General features: G+C 41.1%; 1 protein-coding gene across 6 annotated transcripts in view; it reads left to right on the top strand.

Moving 5' to 3' along the window:
- Nucleotides 1–17,791, top strand: part of TBXAS1 (thromboxane A synthase 1) — a 253,481-nt gene that overhangs the window by 146,204 nt on the left and 89,486 nt on the right. For all 6 annotated transcript variants that reach the window (XM_068142225.1, XM_068142228.1, XM_068142229.1 and 3 more), the window contains 4 exons: nucleotides 2,958–3,074; nucleotides 11,053–11,141; nucleotides 13,390–13,538; nucleotides 15,243–15,373. In XM_068142225.1, the coding sequence (XP_067998326.1) occupies nucleotides 2,958–3,074; nucleotides 11,053–11,141; nucleotides 13,390–13,538; nucleotides 15,243–15,373 (486 nt within the window). The remainder of the gene's footprint in view (nucleotides 1–2,957; nucleotides 3,075–11,052; nucleotides 11,142–13,389; nucleotides 13,539–15,242; nucleotides 15,374–17,791) is intronic.

Here is a 17,791-nt window from a genome sequence, read left to right on the forward strand (position 1 = left end):
GGTTGAAGCACAGGTCTGACAGCATTTGCTGATTTGGGAGCCCCAGTCAATGACCTGATTTCATGGACTGATGCATTTTGTGTGTGATCAAGGCACGTTCCCTGATGTTGGTTTGAGTGGCATCAGTGAATGCTTAGGAGCTCTGCAGTCTGGGCCTCAGGGCTTGAAACTGAAGACCAAAGATATAAGGAATACTCACTTAGTGGCCAGCTGAATCAAAACTTAGTTTGATGGGCTTCCCTAGCAGCATGTAAGAACTGTGAAGCAGAGGTTAGCATCAAATACTTTCTCCAAAGATGGCTCTCATTTACAGTTGTCTGCAGCCTCTTCTGATTCTACTATGCCTTTGAATATCTGTAACAAGGCAGTAGTACGGTGAGTGTGTTTCTAGCTGTACTTCTGATCCTCAGAGCAGATACCTAATAACAAGTTATAAAACAAATAAATTTATTGCAAAAAAAAAAGGATAGTCTATGTATACATTAAAAATATGTCTGTTTTTATGCTACAGTAGTCATCTGATGAGAGTACCTGAGTCACTCTCTTCATTCTGCTTCATATCCTGCTTACATTTCTGCTTGAAAACAGCTTGTCTTTGCTCAGACTGGCCTGTAGTGTCAACTTGGTGACATTAGTTTGCTACACTGGATGGTGTTGCTGACAATATAAAACCATTCCATTAGCCTGTTTGCAATATATAATAGTTCTGCATTTTACAAGTTTATACAGTGTAGCAAGATTCTGGCAAGTGTAAAGAAAAATAAAAGTGTTAGGGAGAGCTGGCAGCTCCTGAAAGAGAAAGTATTAAGTGCAAACTTCCAATAAGGAGGAAAGTTAAGGAAGAGTAGAAGACGACTGGCATAGCTAAACTGTCAGTTCGTCATGGCCCCTAAAGATAAGTATTCTTTTCTACAGTGGGAAGTAGGTCAGATTTCCAAGAACAAAGATTAAAAACATAATATATAAGCACAATAAAACCGGAAGTTTTGAGAGACAAAATGAGATGAGAGCATCCATGTGTGTAACAAGTCATAAGAAATAATGTTTCATGTACATTAGTAATGAAAGAGAAACTGAAAGAAAACATTAGGGGGTGAAAGGGATCAAGGGATGGCATTGGGAGGGCCAAAGTGCCGTTGGCACATTTGGATCTTTCCCAGTAAAGTGGATACTGTTGCTACTGGGGTCCTCTACTGCTGCTGCTGCACTAGCAGGTAGGCAGTGACCTGGGGGCCAGAAGATCTCACATGTGCAAATAAATGTTTCTGTTCAGACTGTAACTGTAGAAGTGCACATCTTCCATCCTCACCTAACAGTTTTAGGATGGTTTGTCTGGAGGACATTGCTATAACTGAAATACTGCTTGAAGATGACTTGGAAAGTGTTTGGGAACAGTGTACTGTCAGAAGGGAAGCATGAGCTAGGAGAATCCCAGAGGTGGCTTCTTTGCAAGGGCTATTCTGTACGGTATTAATGGGTTAGACAATGGCACCGAGTGTGATGATAATTTATATAGAAGATGTTAAGCTGCAAAAAAGGGTTACAATTCAAAGTAGTCATGATCAGTTGGAGAAGTAATCACAAAAAGGCATGGTCACAGTTCAACAAGGATATGTTCTCTATATGACTCTTAGGAGTAACCAACTTAAATGATAAAGGCTGAGGAATAACTTCTTAGGGAGTAATTATCCAGAAAAAAGTCTGAGTTATAGGGAACTGCAAGGCAGTACATTAGTTGACATTGTCATGTTGTTGTATGTAGTATTCCAAGGTGAATAGCAAGGAATATGGCCTGCAGAATGTATGGAGGAAAGTCCTTCCTTGTCTGGAGTACCATGTCAAGTCACTGGGGCTGTACCTGAGGAAGATGTAAATCAATATACTCTGCAAAGAGACAGGATCTAGACTGAACAAATGGTCCCAATAACATGACTGATAAGTATACATTGAACAAACTGGTGAATTTTGGTGTGGTAGCACTATGATTAGTGGTTATTAATGGCTTCTGTATGTATGGGCTGCTGAAAGAAGGAGAGAATAACCTGTTTTCTATGTGTGTGATAGCACAAAGGCTGAAGACCTTTGTCCTACCATAGTAGGGGTAGTTGGGAACTGGTTGTTCTCTAAATGTTCTTCAAGGCCTACATCCTCTGGCAATACTATAATTTATAGTAGATTCCACTATGGGGCCCCACATTTCCTGATACCTCTTTCAGGTGTAATTATGTTGTTTTCTTACACACTTGCTCTTTCATCTCTTTTCTTACCCTGTTACTTTTTTGGTAAATATTATTTCCTGGATATAGATTTCCTAGTTGGTGAGGGGAATTAAAATGTAGCAAATCCCTTGTGTCCCGTCTTGCTACAGAACTTCTTAGGATAGTGCTTTAAGCTGCTATGTTTGACCAACTCCTGAAACTGTAAGAGTCCCACTCTAAGTAATAGTGCTCCTTATAGAAAGCACAAGGACTGGGACTTGCTTTCTAATCAACATATTTTCTGAATACTTTTAAAATGCATGTAACAGTCTAACATACCAGCTGTCACCATAAACTTTGTCCCACACCGACATCCACATGCGGTGCGTTGGCACTCATGTCACAAGGAGAGGGAGTGTTGACAGCTTCTTTTGCTAGTCACCTTAGAAAGGGAGGAAAGAAGCCAGGGTTCAGCAGAGGAGAACTGGCAATCACAGGAGAACACCAGGAACAGATGAACCAATATAGTCTGAGCAAGGAGTTACTGGACTGGCCAGGGGCTTTTACATGCCCAAGAGGAAACACATGGCAAAATAGACATTTTTTCCGGCCTCATCCATGTTTGGGACTGATCTGAACCTCTCTTCCCAAGGGACACCAGTGCAATGCCATTCATGACCAATCCTGCCGAGTTCCAGAGTCTCAAGGAGCTGTAGTTACTTTTGTGTTAAAACTGAATCATGTTTTCTTTTGACTTAGAAGCCAAACTTGGTTTCAAAGCCAATGCTCGACAGCATCCTTTGTCTTCGTGATGACAGATGGAAGTATGTCCGGAGTGTCCTGACCCCAGCCTTCAGTGACAGCAAACTGAAAGAGGTAAGATGTAGACAATGCTGTTTTGATCATTGAGAAGACTTAATTGTTTTATTTATATAGAAGTGTACTTTATATAGGTCCATATTAAGGATAGGTAAAACCTGCCACTTTGTGCCAGTTTATTTATACTTGAAGAGTATGTGCAGTAGAGCTTGTGTATGGTGGGGTCCAGGTCATAAACTGGTGAAAATCGGAGTAGCTCACCTGAGGATATGATCTTCTGTCTCTCTCTATAAGCCAGTTTGTCCATAAAAGCATAACAAACTCAAAAAGGACCATTACACCTTCCTTCCCCCGGCTCTGCTAGGAGTAAGCTAAAGTATGGGAAAGATTATTACTCCCAATTGGAACATAGCTTTTTGTGATTTGCAGAGTCAGCAGCTCTCACGTTATCACAGGAACTGCTGTCAGTCTATTTTCATTTCTCCATCTCCTTCCCTCTCCACCCAACCCCCCCCCCTCCCCCCTTTTCCTTTTATTCTTTAATCCTTTCATATAATAAAATAAGTCACTGGAACAGAATGTCATTGCCAGATAAATACCTCTGACTGAAAATAAATGTCTCTGTGCTGACCTGCTGCTAATTTCCTATAAATGTCTCACCATTTACTTAGCCATGGGAACTCATTACCCGGTAACAAAGTCCTAGTCCAGTGACACGATATCTCTTAATTAAATGCAGATAAATGATTGACTGGTTGAAGTTGCCTTTCAAGAGGGGGGGGAAAAGTCTCAGGCCACAACAGAAAACCACCTCTTTTCGTATTTTATTCTGAAAAGGAACCATGCCTCACACCAGTGCCCAGTCCTGGGTCGTAAAATTTTCCACTGGGCAGACGCTTGTGTTATTTTGACATGCCGCTGTCGAAATCCACAGTAACATCTAAATGTGTCTGGCTCTCCCAGCTCCATAGACAGCGGTTGCTTAGCAACGCTGGCTGTCACCTCCTTATTATGGTAAATTCTAATTGGCTGCCAGCCTGGTGGAGATGCTGATTAATCACTACTGACAATGCCATTGGTTATGTGCCTCGACATTCGCTCTGTCACCGGCTCCATCGTGAAATTTTAGCGAGGCAAGGATATTTAAATATGCAAGTGATTAGTTGCTCATGGTGTGGTGGGGAGAGTTTTGCATTTTCCTAGCAGAAATTAATCTGCCTTACTGCAGGTCATCAGCTCTTTGCTGGCGGACTAACAAAAGATAAAGCCACGCTTCCCTCAATTTACAGAGAGCAACCTCTGCTGGCACCAGCCAGTCAGACTTGACTGAGAAGAGCAGGGAGTGGTGAGCAGACAGAGGCCCTTGACATTGTGTCTTGGGACCAGGCACATGTGGGTTTGCAGAGTCTGAAGAATTAAACCAGTGTCGGAGAAGGAGTCATGGCACTAACTTTTCACTGCTTGGTGGTGGAGCCGCCAGGCAGAAGCGGTGGTAGGAAGTGAAATAGAGGGCTGCCTAGTGCCTGGTAGCCATCTCACGTGCAAAAACTGAGGTCTTTATTTTTAGCCTGTTAATCAACTTTCCTTGTTTTGTCTCTTCTAAATTCTGTGGAAGGGGCACAATTGTGTGTGGGTTCAGAGTGACCTGGAAACGCTTGCTTTCTTTAGTCTGCAGAAGGTGGGACAATGAAGAGTAAGGAAGCTCTCTTTGAAAGGCCCATTTTTATTCCTCTGTATCCCATGTCTTCACCCAAAGACCATCCTTCCCAAGACAGAGAGATGCTTGCAGTTAAATCCATGTGAGGTGGAGAACCTCTTTTGAATGGATGCACTCTTTAGCCTTCCATTTAACTTTCTACCCAAACACAGGAACAGGCCTGGGATTTGAAGTCAGTGCAGGTTAAGTCTTCATCCATGTACTTCTCTTGCTGTTGCTTAATTTAGAAGCCATACCAAACTTCTCAAAGGAAATCAATGCTCATTAATTATGATCTCACTTTTTAACTCTCCTGTTTTCAGTACTCTCTCAGAATATCTACAACAGCACGGAAATAAAAGTGTTTTAGCATTAGACATACTAGTGTATTCAGAATTATGTAGAAGGCATCCTGTTCATAATAAACTCTTCTCTATCTCAAAGAAGTTACCAAAGCTAGCTTGTTCATAATAATATATTGCAGAAGAACCTGGATATGTTGGTTTATACATATTTATAAATACTGCTAGACACGCTCCTCATTTCTTCTCCAAAGATATTGATTCCTTCACCACAGAGATCTGGGCTCTGACAAAACCCCACACCAGAGTCTTACTCTCTGTTCAGTCTAGATGTCTTCATTCTGCTATGCAAACTCCCCAGTGATGTTGGAAAGACTGCAGACCTGCTGAGTAGCTTTAGAGAGTGGTTCCCCTTAAGAGCTCGTGGCATTTAGTAAGAAATAGAGGAGACGGAGACAAAACTAGAGAAGGTGCCAAAAAATCTTCAAAATGCTAGGAAAACAACTCTTTGCATGCACACAGCAATCCATACACTCAAAAGCCCTAAAACTTCTAGCTTCAGTTAATCAGTTATAACTTTCCAAATTCAGAATTTCTGGAACTAACTCTTACTCATTTGGTGACTGACTTGGACATTTTTGCCAGACTAGGAAAATTCCTCAAGCTTAGTGAACTTCTCGGTGGCACTAGCCTGCTTCCATGAAGAGACAGGAACAAAGCAGACCCCTGTCCCAAATAGCTCCCCCATGGGGCATTGTGGGTCAAACCTTGATAGCATACATTAGGTCTGTCTTGGATTTTGTTCTCCATCTGTCAGACAAAGGAGTGAATGCTCCGCTTCTTGTTCTTGCTAGTGCTGAAGTTGTCTTTCAGCCTAGTAGTAGATTGTTGTGTTCTAAAATGGAGATATCAGGAATGTACACTCAACTCCCTGGCCCTCTGTACTGTTTTTATCTGAAGTGATTTCTATGGGGAGCACTGGAATTTTTAACATTTGTTTTGCTGTCACAGCCTAATAGATCCTAGTTCTCTCAGAACATCCAGACAGACAAATCTATGTTCAGAGTGGTACCTCCTCTGACTTTGTCTCCATCTCCTCCATTTCTTTTCAAACACCACGCACTGTTTCACTGTTGCCTTTATGGATTGCTATACATTGTGTATTCTCCCTATTTAATTTTCTTTTTTCCAAAGAATATGCAAAGATTAATAAAGCATCCCACTCCAACTGAAGGAAGACTTGGCTCCAAATGACATCACCTTTAAATACTGTAGTGGTGAGCACAGCTCCTCAATTTAAGAAGGATATTGAGACACTTGAATATGTCCTGAGAAGGGCAACAAGGGTGGTGAGAGGTCTTGAGCACAAGCCCTATGAGGAGAGGCAGAAGGAGCTGGGGTTGTTTAGCCTGGAGAAGAGGAGGCTCAGGGGAGACCTTATTGGTCTGGAACTACCTGAAAGGAAGTTGTAGCCAGGTGGGGGTTGGTCTCTTCTCCCGGGTGGCCAGCACCAGAACAAGAGGACACAGCCTCAAGCTGTGCCAGGGGAAGTTTAAGCTCGAGGTGAGGAGGAAGTTCTTCCCAGAAAGAGTTGTTGGCCATTGGGATGTGCTGCCCAGGGAGTTGGTGGGGTTGTTCAAAAAAGGATTGGATGTGGCACTTGAAGCCGTGGTTTAGTAAGTCATGAGGTATTGGGTGATGGGTTGGACTTGATGATCTCTGAGGTCTTTTCCAACCTTATTGATTCTGTAATTCATCAATAGATTTCTAAGCTTGATCCTGCAGTAAGATTTGGTATTGTTCTGCAACAGTGATACTGGAGTTGGTAGCAGATCTGATAATAAACTCTTTCCAGTGAGACCCTTGAATGGACCCTACAGTGCCATTGTTAAGGAAGCACAGAGAAGGAGAAATGAGAGATAGGCAGCAGGAGACACAAAAGGTTTCACTTCCAGCTTTGCTGCTCACTGCATTTGGGTGCCCTGGCAGATACTACTTGGATTCTCTGTGCATGAAATTACTTTTGTCTGTTAAACCAGGGACAATGGTTATGAACCGGAGGAGAGTAGGTTTAAGTTGGATATGAGGAGGAATTTGTTTCCAATGAAAGTGCTGAAATACTGGAACAGGTTGCCCAGGGATGTGGTTGAGGCTCCATCCCTGGGGACTTTCATGATCAGACTTGGTGTGGCCCTGAGCAGCCTGATCTAGTTGGAGGTGCCCATACTTAGTGCAGGGGAGTTGGATAAGATGAGCTTTAAGGGTCCCTTACCAACCCAATGCAACCTGTGAATTTCTGAAGATCAACCACTGAAAGTTGATGCAAGATGTAATTAGTAAGGAAATAGTGAAGTAAAATACTTGGAGGCCCTTAAGTAAAAGATGCATTTCCCAGTGTTCTTGTCATGCTCCCCTCAGCTATTATGTATTGAAACAAGCTGCTATGTTAGTGATCTTACTGTACCAATCTTGATTCCCTATTTAGTATTTCTTATTTTGTTCCTCTTTTTGCTGTGGTGCCTGTGATGATCCTGCTGTTCTGGACCCCTTGTCAAACTTGATAAATAGCTTTGCTCTCTTTTACAGCCAACACCAGCAGAAAACCTATTGATTTTTATTTATTCTGATGGTGTTGCAGTACTCTTGTCATCTCCTATCAGTATGCCAGGAATCCTCTTCTACATTAACAGACCATTAAAACAAAACAGAACACAAAAAATAAAGAAGTGGTTGCAGCATAATGTAGCATTGTCCTAAATAGCCTGCAGTGTGGAGTTTATATTGAGGCATTTTCTTTCAAAGGGAGACAGAAAACAGAGCCTGTGATAACATGGAGGAAAACCCTCTGGAGTCACTCTCAGGCATTCAGATCTGCCAGGTCCCACTAGGACATATGATCTGACAATCCAGACATTGAGGTTTCCTTGATTTGCTCTTACTCTGCTTGTGCACATTGGTCAGAAGTATCTTGAAAGGATGTTTGCAAATTGCTATTGTTACTTAGCAAAGCAAATGTGCTTACCTGAGACCCGGATAAAAGCCGATGTATGAGATGTACATATGCTTGAGCCACAAGTCTGTGTACAGTTGAGTCACACACTTCAGTAATTTATGCCCATGAATAGCAGGGCCTCACTGTGAGGTGACAGAAACAAATCATCTCACAAACATCTTCCTGATGTTCCATACTTTTCCTCATTTTATTCAGGAACTTGAATTCTGGTACAGAAGTAATTCTTATGTTAAGGATGTATCCTTTTCCCCCCCTTCTTCCTTTTGTATTTGATAGCATCCAAGGGACAAGAGGCCCAATCTGACTCTTGCATACTGTATGTGAACAGTAAAGTCTCCAGTGTGTCTGTCTACAGTGACTGTGATTCAGCCTTCTACTTCATAGTTCTGGTGCTAATAGTAAGGGAAATAATAATAGTGAATACTGGGGACCACATCTAACTAGAGGAATGTGACTCTGATGCCTTTCAACAGTGTAAACATTCCCATGCACTGTGCGTATGCAGAATCAGAAACTAATTGTTATGTGCCAAATAGCATATTGGCAGGATTTATACAGCAAAGCCCCTGGCATCATGAAAGCCCTAACCCCAAATGCTCCTCTTTGGCAGAAAGAAAGAAATTTGGACTCTGGGCTACTCTTGCTATTAGATAACTGGCAAATCAAATATTTACAGGGACCATATTGTTTAGATTTTTCTTCATCCTGTTACTCTCAGCCAATCTGAACACAGAGCAGCTGGGGTTTGTTTACCCACCAAGAACTGAATCTCAGGCAGGTTATGCAGCTTTTCTGTTCTGACTGGCAAATGATAATGTATAGGAAGTGATCAGCAGTGCAGATCAACATGTCTGTTTCTGTGCTGGTTTTCAAAGTTTGGAGGAATTCACCTCCCCCAACAGTACTTTATTTTTCTTGACAACTGAATAAAGAGTTTGAAGTGTTAAGGGACTTGAGAATTTTTTAGTCTGTGGCCTTTGTAGTTAGCAATCTTGGACTAATTTATGTCCCTCAGGGGACTGAAAACCCAAACTCAGGATTTCTGACTAGATATCCCCCATAGCTTTCATATGCAAATAGTTGTCTCATTGATATGACTCTATCCTATCATGATAACAATAAATCAAGTCCATGTGGCCCCCTCTTCATTTTCCTTGATGAGATTTGCTAATAAAAATATCTTATGGCTAGAGATGAATTACAGCAGTATTTTGAAATGTTGGTGGAATATGGAAAGTGCAGAGGTGCTCTGAGATGCCCTGGCCAGGCATTATGTGCCCCTGCCATCTCTGCCAGCTGTTGAAAAGCAATAGCAGCCAGCTTGGTGTTTGCAGGTCTGGTGATGTGGTGAAGAATTAAAGAGAAAATACAGCAATAAAAGGAAAATCTGAAATTATCACCATCTGTTTAGGAAACATCATACCTGTTAAAACATGGATTTTCATTTTGTTCTCCTTGGCTGGTTCAGATCACTGGAGGGGCTGGACTCAGATTATGAAGCGTTTCACCCTGGTTCAATCTATCGAACAGAAATGTGTTAATTTTCATGAACCATTTAAGAATCATCTTGCTGTAGGGGACCTTTCTTAGAAAGCCAAAAGGGGAAGAAAACTGTCATGTTATGTGGTGTGCACCTCCCAGACACATACCATCTACTTTTGCCGAATACTAATCTGGCATGTGAGACTGTGGCAAAGCCCAAATCAATCCAGTTTTATACTGAAGTAGTGGCAATCTACTCCATCCCATATAGGCATGGGACCTCGAGAGCAGCTAGACACATTCTTGACTCAGACTTCTGCCTTTGGAAAACATATTGGATGCTCCTGCATTGCCCTTTTGACTGCGTACAGTCTTGCCCATGTGTTAGCATGGCAGTGTGCCTGTGCTCAAAGTGTTATGCCAGTTTCACAGAGGTAGAAGTGCCAAGCAAAATGGACTTGGCTGGGCAAGCTGCATAGCTCTTTGAGTGTGCTGAGAGAGTGCAGTAAGTCTTTTTTGGTAACGAGTATGTCAGAGGAGTAGGACAAGTCTGTTCTCATGTTTGTTGACATCCGTATGCTGCAGAAGGTTGTTCGGGAAGGAAAGGCAGGTTTCTGTGCGTATGTCTGCCGCTGCTTGGCATAATTGTTGAGACAAGGCTGTGGTGTTAAACTGTAGGCCGTAAGGACCTCTCTGCAGTCTATATGGAGAGTCATAGCAGATAATGCCTTTAGGGATTGCTGCTACACCCATCCTCAGCCCCTCAGTAGGTGTCATCAAGACAAATGTTTGATGATTTTCATATGTAAGAAGTTAAAAAAGAAGAGAGAATGATGTTGGTGAGGCTGATGGTTGCATACCTCATGGTTTCTATCAGAGAGGACTGCTACAGCTACCTTTCATGTACCAGGGACTGGAAAGAAGCATTAGCTGAATAAATTCACATAAATGCTCATTAAATCTCATCACCACTCCGTTTCCTCAGATAGAAGTGGCAATTTACCCTCAGTAACTTGTAGTGGTATATATCGTGTTTTTCTAATGTGTGTGCTAAATCCCTCAAAATGAAGGACAGCAGGATGGCAACGCTGGGCCTCTGATGTTGGTATCTTTACAGGACTTAGGAACTATGGAAAATATTATTCTTTCTGCCCTGGAGCATATGTAGTCTAAATGTAACACAGTGTAAACATGGATCATGATAAATCATCCATGGGAAGAGGTAATAATGATTAAAAAGAGAGAGGGACCTCTTTGCTGTCTGTATATGCAGCCACATGTGGGCAAGAACCAAAGGCCAGGTAGAAGACAGGGCCTGTTGTATTTAGGCCCAGAAATAGAGAGGGGCATCCCTGTAATGTGTAGATATATTTTTAGCAGACACTCCCGGCATTCCATCTTACCTGTGCAAAGGTGCCTGATCACACCTGCAGAGGATCCCGAGAGCTCCATTTCATCTACTGCATAAAACTAATTTAGAATAACTGATACTTTTATTTTAACATTTTAATATTTTTCACAATACAATGTGTTCCTTTCCAGATGACACCACTAATAAACCAGGCCTGTGACGTCCTGCTGTGTAACTTGAAAGTCTATGCAGATTCTGGTAAAGCTTTTGATATCCAGAGGTATGTTCAACATGCCAGAAATTAGTAGCAGATTTTGAAAAGAAGAAATAAAGTCAATAGGAGCAGTCATTCTGAATATGGACTCAATGTATAAAAGAATTTATTTCTTCCTCACTCACTTTCCGAAGTGGAGATCATAGTTGAATAGAAAATGTGTCTGATAGATGCCTTTTCTTCCTGGGGGCAGCCATTGCATACTTGAAAAGTAATTTTGGAAAAGCATCTAATGTATAGCTAGCTGTCATTTAATGAAGTTTTAACAGCAGGAAGCAGAAAGGAAAGCTACATCAGTCCCTGTCCAGTCTGCTCTCTACAGTCTGTCAATGATGTACAAATATAGGAATTGATCTAGTATCAAATCCCTCTAGTCCCTCACCACCTTGCTTTTTTTTTTTTGCTTTTTTTTATCTGAGGTTCTCTGAGCACTTAATCATTCTTACTGCATTCTTTCTAACCTTCTCTAATGACGCAGTAGCCTTTTGTGAAATGACAGGATCAGTACTCCAGATGAGAATGCACCACTGATTTAGAAAACGACACTTCAATATTTTCCATACTGTGCTTTCTCCCATTTGTTATGCATTTAATATCCTGTTACCTTTTTTGTGTTGCTTTTGTTGTTTCTTCAGAGATCTTCACTGAACTGTTCACAACACTATCTAACCCTTTTTCTGAGCAGATGCATTTCTTCTAGGTTCCTGTACAGCATATGAGTAGTTAAAAAGCATTTTTTCCTAAAAAGTACTGTTTTGTACGCAGTTAATTTGCTTGGCTGGTCAGGTGCCATGGGTTAGCTGTTTAGGCGGGTTGGATTGGTTGATGGGTTGGATGTGATGATCTTGAAGGTCTCTTCCGGTCTATTCTATTCTATTCTATTCTTCTTCTGAACTGGAGCAGTGCAAACAATTTTTGTCCTTTCCATTTGTCCTTTTTCTGTGCCTGGTCTTTTTTGCTATGGATCCCTAATAGGGTTTCACCTCTCAAAAGGCACTTCAGAAAAGACCTTCTGAACATATGTGAATGATTGTGACCATCTCAGAATATGATCTTCCAGTTGTTTTATCATGCTACCACTTCAGCAGATTGGATGTCTATACATGCGATTGTCATTGCATTGCAGTTTCCCAAAACTGCCTTGGGAGTGTTTTTCAGATGTAAATACCCTATCTGCAGCCTCCTGTTGTCTTCTGTGTTAGTTGACTTTAGCTGTTTTGTATTTCACCAACAACTCAAAATCTAGTTTTTAAGCTTTTTCAGTACCTTGGAGAGGTAGATGATTGAGTGCTTCTGAAATTATTGTTTTATTGCAGTGCCCTCTCCTTTAACATTTCAAATTCTAATAATGTTTTGTGTGTGAGAGAGAGTTGAAAAACCAAAGCTACTTAAATTTGCACTATTGTCATTATCTTCCAAATCTGCTCTGCTGTCAGTGCCTGAAGATTGAGTTTCGAGCTGCTACTTCACAATATATATACAGGATATACCAGGCCTGAGTCCTATCCTTCTCTTAATACATGCTTACTCAGGTTAAAACACTTGACATTTGCCTTTCATAAAGGAACACAGAGGAACAGTCATTGCAGACTAGAGCACAGATAAGAACAACAAAATTTCAAGGATATTTTTACATTTTCAGTCCATTTATCTCAAAACTAAATGTAGCTGCTAATAGAAATAAACTTGGTGAGACAACTGGGTCAGATATGCATGGAGAGATTCAGAAAGTTCTGAAGTTTCTAGATCACAGTCCACTCATAATTTGTAGTTCTCAAAGCATTTTTCAGCTCTTCTGCAGACATGCAGGTTGCACATGGTGTCAATTCTTTTTGGTTTTGGCCATGATTTGATATTGCAAAGGAGCTATCAAGGAGAGGAAGCAAACCCTTAACAGGAAATTTTATTACCACTGGATTTAGACTGGACTGGTAGTAGATCTAATTTCTGAGTTTAAAATGAATGAAACATCTCTCTTTTTTAGGATATGTGCTAAGAAAATGCTTATGAAACTCTGACCTTTTGTATTTGATTTTTTTTTATTTAAAAAAAAGTGGAATTATTGAACTATATGAAAGTATGTTCATGTAGATGAAGATGCGGTCACTATTAAGCACCAGCATTTGTCAAAATGATGGAAGCATTTGTTGGCAAATATCAAATGTAAAAGCAAAAAGAAAATTGGAGGTAAACATCAAGTAGAAGCAAGATGTAATTTGTAGCTAATGATTTATTGTTCTTCAACTCAATGCAGGTGTTACAACTGCTTTACCTTGGATGTCGTTGGTAGTGTAGCTTTTGGTATTGAGGTGGATTCTCAGAAGAATCCTGATGACCCCTTTGTTAAGAATTGCAGAACATTCTTTGAAATGTCTTTGTTTAAGCCTCTCCTCATTCTCATACGTGAGTATAGTCTACCTTTATCTGCTTCCTTATGGTAATTTAATGAAAGTCATTTCCAAATTGTGAAACATGCTGAAGCAGGAACAGGAAGATGTATAGCAGCCCTTATTTCAGAGGTGTTCAGAATGCAACATACAGATCAAATATACCCTCGAGATTTTTACCATATGCTCTACAGCTCTTGTCACTGTTAATGCAGCTTGCTCCAGAAACTGAGTCTGGGAAGGCAATGCTCCAGGCTGATCCAAGTGGAAGGTTTCTGGGACCTGTAGTTTCTGTGGTAACTCCTTTGATGCACTTCTGCATTTAAATAGAATAGCTGCCCTTCAGAGCCCAAGAGTGAAGGGTTTGTGCTTTTTGTATGGTTTGCTAGGCAGAGGTTGAAATCCCACTCATAAACAACAGTGGGTTAGTAACCCACTAAAGAAAACAGGTGGAGGAACATAAACAGATCATGTAAGTCCTACAATTTCTTACTTGAATAGCAGCAGCAGCCAGATTGATGGTTGTAAAAGATAAAGATGTACAAGCACAGGCTGCATTCTTGTAATACATTTATTTTCAGGTGACTGGATAGGGAAGGCAAAAATATGGAGTATAAAACTATGTAGTTCTAGGGCATGAAAGCTAAGGCTTCATGATGATGGTGGCCTTGTTAGTGAGAGGGTACTAAAAGTTGTAGTTGAGGAAGCCACAGCGTAATCCAGGTTGTTCAAGTTTTACCATCTTGCTATCTAGACCTGCACGCAGTAGTGTCAGATGGCACAGTGGCAAAATTTCCTGTGCCCATCTGATCCTGCTGTCATTACAGATTGCACCTGTACTAGCAGCCCATGAACTCTTTCCTTCTGGAGTTGTATATCCAAAATGTCCTGGGGCTAATGTTTAGCCTGATTGCAAAGTGTGATTTGTGACTGATCTTTTGAAGGGACAGACATGTGCTCCTAAGCGTCTTAAGACAATGGTCTTCATTAAATAAAGTTTCCATAGGGGTTTAGGGATAGATGCCTTGTTTTGTCTTTTCCTGCTGATACATTACATGGTCTGAATTTCCACACTGTGTTGCCTTGCTGGGGGCAACACCTATTAGGCAACACAGGAATTTTTTTGGATAACTGATTTGCCTAGGTAGCAAAGGCCTTATTAAGATGGAAGACTTTACTAAGGTTTTTAGTTCCTTACATTAAAGGCCATGGGCTAGAGAGCATCATTGTGTTAACGTCTCACTTCTAGACTCTGTGGCCTATTTAGAAGAACAAAATACCAAACCAATATGCTAATATTGGAGAACAGTAAATGAGAATGACTACTACAGATTTTCATGGATCAGTGCCATAAACTGCTGGACTAGTTCAAGGTCCCCTACTTTCTGTATGTAATTGAGCAGGCAAGGAAAATAATTCTCCTTTTTGTTGTGATGGCTCTATGGCATCAAGTGTCTGAACGGAAGTCTTGCAGCATTGTGCAAGCAAATTTGGAAGGCATCTGTCTGACAGGGGAGTCCTGTCCAACGTGGAATTTCTAAAGAAAATCTTTTACTAGCCTGTGGGGGGAGGGAGAAAAAGAGGGATGGAGAAAGAGGAAAATCCAGGCTCCACAAAAGTAATACACCCTACTTGGTGAGTTTTGTACTATTAATAAAAAGAGGGGGATATTAAATGCTGTTACAATCTGATTCGGTGTTTTCTTTAAAATCTCTTACAGTTTCTTTCCCATTCATAATGATCCCATTGCTCCGGATGTTGCCAAACAAGAAACAAAAAGAGCTGAATGCATTTTTCATCCGAACCATAAAAAATGCAATTGTCATCAGACAGCAGCAAGATGCATCTGAGGTAAGGCTATTTCGGTGATACATATATGGGCAAGCAGATGTATAGAAGAAAAACTGGAAGTGACAAAAGCCGCAGTTGAAAAAGCAAACTCGGTCTGTTTGAACATTCAAAGCAATTCAGTGATGATTTTACTGATTTTTAGCTTTATGTATCAAACCAGGCTTGATGCAGAATTGTTAACACGTTGCAAAAATGATTGCTTCTCCTAGTATTTCTGTTCAAATAAGGATGCAGCAAATGCTACATCTGGCCTGTCTTTTCAAGCCAGTTTCTAGACCCAGAAGGAAGGATTCACCCTGTAGAATCTTTTTTTTTTCCTCATCTTTAAGTCAAGTGTTTTGTCTGTGCTACTTTTCCTTAACGACCAGAGAAAAGGGAGCCCCCACTGGGTGTTTCAATCCAGTCATTACCTAGGAGCTGAGGCAGGTTTTATATAACCCTGTGACTGTTCCTGCTGCTTTTGGAAATGGAAAGAACTTGAATGTGGGGTTAAGAGGAGAGGCTTGATATTTGAGATGGCTAAAGAGAAACTTAGTAAATACTGCTTAAAATATGCAAAATAATGGGTATGCATTATTTGCAAAATTGTTGTTCATGTATTTCTCTTTCATCTGGACATAAGGCAGTTCTACTCAGGGTTTTTTTTGTTTGTTTTAATCACTGTTTCATGAAGTCTCTGAAGGCACATGCATCTTTTTTGAAAGTCTGTTTTTGATATAGAAAGGTTTTGGAACATAGACCTGTGCTTCAGTTCTGTGATACAGAGGTTCTTACATCTAATTGTCCTTTTGGACCATTCTTTACTGCAGAGTGCACAAAATTTCCCTAAAAATAAGTTAGTCAACTATGGATGTGTAGTGAGAAACAAAGAATTTCAATGAAAATTCCAGGTAACTGAGGTTTTGCATATGAGTGGACATGAAACGTGCTACAAGATGCACATTAGGAAGCTGCCAGTATTTGAAAATAAGACCTGTTTCTTGCCACTTTTGAGATGAAGAGCAATAGAATAGAATAGAATAAACCAGGTTGGAAGAGACCTTCAAGATCATCACGTCCAACCTATCACCCAACACCACCCAATCAACTAACCCATGTAACCAAGCACCCTGTCAAGTCTCCTCCTGAACACCTCCAGTGACGGCGACTCCACCACCTCCCCGGGCAGCCCATTCCAATGGGCAATCACTCTCTCCGTGTAAAACTTCCTCCTGACCTCCAGCCTGAGACTGTGTCCTCTTGTTCTGGTGCTGGCTGCCTGGGAGAAGAGACCAATCTCTGCCTGTTTACAACCCCCCTTCAGGTAGTTGTAGAGAGCAATAAGGTCACCCCTGAGTCTCCTCCTCTCCAGGCTAAGTAGCCCCAGCTCCCTCAGTCTCTCCTCATAGGGCTTGTGTTCCAAGCCCCTCACTAACTTCATTGCCCTTCCCTGGACTCGTTCCAGCAAGTCAACATCCTTCCTAAACTGAGGAATTCTGATGGGGTAACAGCACAGGTGAAGAGGGACTTCCCCACCTATTTCATGTGGTCTCATCCCACAACTGTCACTTTTCAGGAAACAAAATTGATTTTAGTTTGCCCTATGTTACATCCACATTTAAGAATCATATTGATTTTTCAAATATATTGCTATTCTTTTTTTTTGTCTTGCTTGTCCCACTTTTTCTTTGAGTTCTGCAGTACAGTCTCATTTCTGTATTTGTTGTACTTTGTCACCATGTGTTTCTTGTCTATTCTCCAGCCCATCTTTATGAGTCTTCACCCCCACTAGCCTTTAGGTCTGTGTCTTCTTTCTTCTTTACATCCAACTATTAATAAAATACAATGGATTTCTGTGACAGTAGCACTGAGGGCATAGATCATAGGCTAGTAAAGTGAAGAATTTAGCCTAGACTAGATCACTCTCAAACTGCAGGCTAAGATAAAAGATAACAAGTAGATATGGATAGCAGAAAGCATTAAGAAAAGCAAGATTGTGGTAGTGTGAGCAGAGGCAGCATTCTTTGCACATGAACCCTCTTTGCAGGTTTCAGTGGTTGATGGAGCAGAGCTTAAGGTTTTATTAGAAGGGATGTTGAAAAGTGCTTTAAAAGATAATTCATGGGTGGCAGTAGATGCCCAATGTCTGTGTAGTATGGAGGAAAGTACAAGGTCCCTCTTTGCCTGTGGTTCTACCTGTTCCTGGACTTATGCCTCATTTGCAAAATGGGCACCTGGGAACTGTTTCAAATACTGGGAGTTAGACACTATGGGCTCTCAGAAGTCTGATCCTAAAAGACCTGCTTACAGTTCAGGATCATTAGCACAGTTTTAGAAAGTGACTGGAAAGTTTGGATCTTCCTTCCCACCCCTCCTCCCTCCCCCACTTACATTCCTAGTCTTTTTACATGATCTTGTAATTTTGACTATTTTGGGTTG

Source organism: Melanerpes formicivorus, unplaced genomic scaffold, assembly GCF_026170545.1.
Source record: "Melanerpes formicivorus ecotype bairdi unplaced genomic scaffold, bMelFor1.0.p_v2 SCAF_8, whole genome shotgun sequence".
Classification (NCBI taxonomy): domain Eukaryota; kingdom Metazoa; phylum Chordata; class Aves; order Piciformes; family Picidae; genus Melanerpes; species Melanerpes formicivorus.